The sequence below is a fragment of the Triplophysa rosa genome, linkage group LG21 (genome assembly GCF_024868665.1).
Source record: "Triplophysa rosa linkage group LG21, Trosa_1v2, whole genome shotgun sequence".
Lineage (NCBI taxonomy): Eukaryota > Metazoa > Chordata > Actinopteri > Cypriniformes > Nemacheilidae > Triplophysa > Triplophysa rosa.
Genome location: NC_079910.1, coordinates 1,720,584 through 1,726,607, shown reverse-complemented (window position 1 = coordinate 1,726,607; position 6,024 = coordinate 1,720,584). Strand labels below are relative to the sequence as shown.

The following is a 6,024-nucleotide window of genomic DNA, read 5'->3' as shown; positions in this document are numbered from 1 at the left end:
AATATCAGGAAACGCAATTCCGCGCAACGTTTGAGTGTCTAAGAACACCTGATTCCTTTTTAAGTCATAAGGTAGTTGTAAGGATCACCGTCGAGTCCAGCTGCTTGTAGTTTCAGCAAATAATTGCGTGATTTAGTCCCGGTTTTTGTTCCTCCTATTGAATGCAGCCATTTTGCCTTAGTTTTACCACGTAAGGGAGCGTGTCCCGGTTCACGTGGGAAAGTGACGTGCATACCCTCTGCGCGCGGGAAAGACGCGAAATGTGAATCGGGCCTAAATGATGCATTTTCGTCTCGTCTTAAGTCAATACAAACATGTCAAATCGTGCATAGTTTATTCAACTTCACCTAGCTTCATCTAAGAAGTATGTCCACAGAGGTTTGATAAGTATATAGGCCTATTCATAGACATCCAACCCTTCCCTAAATTCTCCCGCAAATTAACGTCTTCCTGATGCCAGCAAAATATTGACAATTCCCCGGAAACAACCCGACTGACCGTGAAGGAGAACCCTCGGAACGTAGTCGCGAGTGGACTCACAGTTTTCAGATATCAATAATTACGTCTTTTACTTATTGAAATAAAAATTTTAATATCAAGAATACAAATTTCTGCTAGTGATCGCGTGATTGTTGATACCAAGAATTCACATTTTTACTAGTGAAAATGTAATTACTGGTATCAAAAATAGCAAATTTGTCCATATTTTAATAAAGTGAACACAATCACAATATTTTGCGTTTTCACAGTTTCTTAACTTTCAGGCTTTAATTTCTCATCAAGATCTGACAGAACTGGTGTGTAATGTGAATCTTATTGCTTGAATGTGCCGCTTACAACTGCGTTGAACATTTATAAATAGAGATGATTGGGTAACTATGCTAAAACAGGGAGACAATATTATAAGATGCAAAGAGGCATAAAGAAAAGTAAAGTCATTCATCACATAAGTAGCAGGGAACAGATCATTTACACATATTTATGGACAGAACATTCAAATCATACATTGTGTATTATAGGGAAACAATACAGGTTTGTGTGATGCATGTTTAATAGATGAGACGATAGAACAGGTTTTGTTGGTATGTCCTGCATATGATACAGAAAGGAGGTGTCTGAAAGAAGAACTATGGAATTTTCCATAAATAATATTTTGTATGATGGATTGAATGCAGGTAGACGAATGAGCGCAGTATCGAAATCTATCAGGAACAGTGGATGGAATATAGGCAAATACAGTCAATTCTCTTCACACTCCATCACAGTAGGTGGCGGTATACACCTAGAAGTTGGTTCACAACCCGTCACAAAACCAAAAGAAGAAGAAGATGCTTGGGGAACTCCAGCAACCGCTGCGTCCTCAACCAGTCCAGCAGGTGGCGCAAACGCATCACGTGTCACAGAAAACAGCACGTGAAGAAAGTTCAGCTCACCGTTTCAACAGCAGTAAGTGTCGTGTTGTTTATGTTTTTCGTCATTTGTTTGATATTTGTGTTTTCTCTTGTTTTTTGTAACTTGTTTTTTCTTGTTGGTCATTTACTGTTTAGTAGTTCACCCAAAACGTCTGTCGTCATTTTCTCAGACTGTTTCACACGTGTTTAATACCTACGATATTTGTTTAAATGTGTATAATCTCTGAATGTTATTCTGTGTTTGTTGTGATGTTATTTTCAGGATGTATGTGGTGTTTCTCTCTGTGATCAAACATCTCCAGATCTTCTGCTTTCTGTCTGTAATGAAGAGCAGAAGACATCAGTGAAGCTGCTGGACTGTGAGATGGAGCTGAAAACACAAATCAAAGAAGAACAGACAGATGAAGATGATGTGTTTTATTCAGGTGTGTATCTTCTCTTCATGTTTAACCAGTCATGATATAAAGACATGAACACTATTGTAACAGATACAGAAGTGTTCAGTGCAGGGTTGCCGTCTTTGACTTTGTGGTTGGAGTGAGATTTTTTCGGCCAGGGTTGGGTGGGGTTGCTTGCAGGTTTTTTTTATTTAATATAAAAGATGATGACATAAGAGGATTCTCTTTCTTTTAAAAAACAGTATGAAAGTATTTAGGTCTTCCCTTATGAAAATGATCAATGTTTTTTCTTCTACAATTATACCATGGTCCAGGGGCCGATACCAGTATCGGTATCGGCCCGATACCAAGCTCATGTACTCGTACTCGTAATGACACACCGATACCAAAGACCGATACCTCACGTGACATACATAGAGCCCTATGATTTCTGCAATGTGGAAAACACGGACGGAATCGAGAAATCCAGGCATTTCCTAACTAGAAATTAGCGCTGAACAGCTAACGTAACAGTTAACAAAATATTCAGATACTGTTTAAATATGTATTCTGCTTGTTTTGCGTTACCGTGTGTGAAAGAGAGGTGCGGTTGCGTGTACTGAACACATTGTGCTTGTGGAGCTTTCAGCGCCAGCGTTTCACTGCACGAGGACACGAACACATTAACAAACACCATTTGTGGCGATCCGTCAAAATAAAACTCCGGTTAAATTGAACAAGTTATAATACACTCACATTTTACCACACCACCCCCCTTAATTTTTTTATTGTTTGACCACAGAGTATATTGTTTACTTTAGTAAACTGAAGTAAATGTGCTAGTAAAATTGTGTGCTACTTATCATAAAAAATAGAACTTGATTAAAAAATAGTACTTAAATTTAAGTAGACCTAAAAACGAAAAAAAAGAAAATGTACCAGTAAGATACTGGTTTATTAACATTATTGCACATTATACAGGCATCGGTTATAGGTATCGGTATCTGCGAGTACCAGAAAAAAATATCGGTACTCGTACTCGGTCTTTAAAAAATGGTATCGGTGCATCCCTAGTCAAAATGCAATGGATACAGATCAGCGCTGTTTTAAACTAGTTAAGAAGGTTTGGAGCTTCATCTGAACAACGTAGCCTAATCCTGACAGAAGGACAATCGTGTGAGCCGTTTTGTTGCTGTTACCTATTGAATTTAGATTAGATTAGATTAGATTCAACTTTATTGTCATTGCACATGGCAACGAAATGTGACCTCTGCATTTAACCCATCCAGAGAGTAGTGAACACAAACACAGCAAGTGGTGAACACACATACCCCCGGAGCAGTACCCCGGAGCAGTACAGGCACCTCAGTTGTTACCCGCCGGCACTGGGAATCGAACCGGCAACCTTGTGGTCACGAGTCCGACTCTCTAACCATTAGGCCACAACTGCCCCGCTTTCATGTTGGCGTGAGAGTTGTTTGAACAGAGTGAGATAGAGCCTGCGTGAGAGTTGACAACCCTCTCAGCGCATTTCTGTACTATGTGATACTGATCATAATGATTTTCTCTGTTCATTTTAGACCTGATGAAGGTGAAGGAGGAAAGTTCAGGATTGAATGAAATGAAGGAAAGTTCAGAACCGAATGAAATGGAGGAGAAAGACCATCATCTCATAACTGGAGAAGAATCTCTGACCTGCTTGAAGACTGAGAAGAATGAAGACAACAATTCTCACATGTGCCCTCATTGTGGAAAGATCTTCACATTTAAATCCAATCTTAACAGGCACATGAGAATTCACACTAGAGAAAAATCGTATAAATGTGATCAGTGTGAAAAGATCTTCGTTCGTAAAGACCACCTTAAAGAGCACATGAAAGTTCACACTGGAGAAAAATCTTATAAATGTGATCAGTGTGGAAAGATCTTCGTTCGTAAATACAACCTTAATTTACACATGAGAGTTCACACTGGAGAGAAATCTTATAAATGTGAGCAGTATGGAAAGATCTTCAATCGTGAATACAATCTTAAAGAGCACATAAGAGTTCATACTGGAGAAAAATCGTATAAATGTGAGCAGTGTGGGAAGATCTTCGTTCGTAAATTTAACCTTAATTTGCACATGAGAATTCACACTGGAGAAAAATCCTATACATGTGATCAGTGTGGGAAGATCTTCAATCGTACAGACCACCTTAATGAGCACATGAGAGTTCACACTGGAGAAAAGCCTTACAGATGTGATCAGTGTGGAAAGAGCTTTTCGTGGACAACGTCTTTGAGAGATCATCTTCTCTATCATTCTGGAGTGAGATCATTTCAGTGTGAACTGTGCAGTAAAGCCTTCATTTCTGCAAATAACCTGAACCAACACATGAAGATTCATACAGATGTGAAGTCTTATGTCTGTTCCATCTGTGGAAAGGCCTTCTTACACCTCTCCAAACTTAAAAATCACAAGAAGAAAACACACACAGGCGTGGGATCTCATATGTGCTCTGAACAGAAATCTCACCAGTGCGCCTCATGTGGACAGAGTTTTCGGAAATCAAGATGTCTTGAGATTCACATGAAGAAGTGTTGTAAAGTTCATCCACATGAAACCGTTCCGATCAGAAAATCCCTGAGATCATCTGCAGTAACTTGCTAAAATTACTTGTGAAGTTTGTCTTGTTGGACAAGTAAAACATTCTCGTAACATTTCAGAAAAACCTTTTGTAGGAATGTTACTTCAGCAATGGTAGTATTTTAAACAAGGGTCAATGAATAAGAGGTTTGTGCAGTTTTGGCATCTTGTGAAGTAAAAGATTATGTATACTGATGATCAAAGTGTTTTGAATAGAAACAGCTCATCTGATTCACAGTCTGGAATTAAAGGTCCAGTCAGTCAAATCTAGCGCTGAAGTTGTGAATTACAACCATCGGCTCACTCCACCCCTGAGCGTGTGGAGTGTATCAGTTTTTGATGTTGAGCAGTCTAATAGCCTGAGGGAAAAAGCTGTCCTTCAGCCGGTTTGTGCGGGACAGATGCTCCGGTATCGTCTGCCCGAAGGCAGCAAGGAGAGCAGCCTGTGATTCGGGTGGCTGGAATCCCTGATGATCTTCCTGGCTTTCCTTAAACACCGCCTGGTGTAGATCTCCTGGAGAGATGGAAGCTCATCTCCCACAACACCACGGGCAGTTCACACAACCCTCTGCAGTGCTTTGCAGTTGCCGGCGGTGCTGTTTCCATACCAGGTGGTAATGCAGCCAGTTAGAATGCTCTCGACTGTGCAGGTGTGAAAGGTTCTGAGGAATTTGGGGCTCATCCCAAACTTCCTCAGGCGCCTGAGAATAGAGAGGCGCTGGTGTGCCTTCTTTAGCACTGCATCAGTGTGAACAGTCCATGTGAGACTGTCAGGGATGTTCACCCCAAGGAACTTGAAGCGGTTTACCTGCTCCACAGGTGTCCCGTCGATGGTGATGGGGCTGTGTTCCTTGTACTGCCTCCTGAAATCAACCACCAGCTCCTTGGTTTTGTCAATATTGAGCAAGAGATGGTTCTCCTTACACCAGTGCATCAGACTGCAAACATCCTCTCTGTAGGTCGACTCATCATTGTTAGTGATCAGACCTATCACTGTCGTGTCATCTGCGAATTTCACAATGACGTTAGAGCTGTGTGTGGCAATGCAATCTTGTGTATATAGGGAGTAAAGGAGTGGGCTTAGGACGGATCTCTGGGGGGCACCAGTGTTGAGAGTCAGCAGAGAGGAAGTATTCCTCAATAATTCCTCACAAATAGTTCCTATTGTGACAACTTGACGTCTGCCTGACAGGAAATACAGAATCCCGTCACACAGGGATCTGTTTAAACCAAGAGCCTGGAGCTTCAAAACAAGTTTGGTCGGCACTATGGTATTGAATGCTGAGCTGTAGTCTACAAACAGCATTCTCGCATATGCGTTCTTGTTGTCAAGGAGCAGTGAGAGAGCAGTGTGAAGGCAATTTTTTTATTATGTTGCATTTCTGTCGATAGATCCTCCAAAAACTACACACTGGCCCTTTAAACTTGTCATAACACAATGAGCCATTTAAAGCTTTTTAGGTTAGTGATACAAAAATGTGATTATAAATAGTTTGATTTGAGGCATTCAGAAGGAAGTGAACTAGGTTTTCATAAGTTGTGTATGCTTTATGTGAAAATATCTTTGTATTACTTTGTAAAATGATTTGTGTTTCTCTTGATTGTC

General features: G+C 40.5%; 1 protein-coding gene across 1 annotated transcript in view; it reads left to right on the top strand.

Moving 5' to 3' along the window:
• Window positions 1-4,445, top strand: part of LOC130545288 (zinc finger protein 184-like) — a 9,480-nt gene extending 5,035 nt beyond the window's left edge. Inside the window, exons 2-4 of the mRNA XM_057319722.1 lie at window positions 1,269-1,446; window positions 1,675-1,837; window positions 3,370-4,445. Coding sequence (XP_057175705.1) covers window positions 1,269-1,446; window positions 1,675-1,837; window positions 3,370-4,442 — 1,414 coding nt within the window. The 3' untranslated portion in view covers window positions 4,443-4,445. The remainder of the gene's footprint in view (window positions 1-1,268; window positions 1,447-1,674; window positions 1,838-3,369) is intronic.
• The last annotated feature ends 1,579 nt before the right edge of the window (window positions 4,446-6,024 follow it).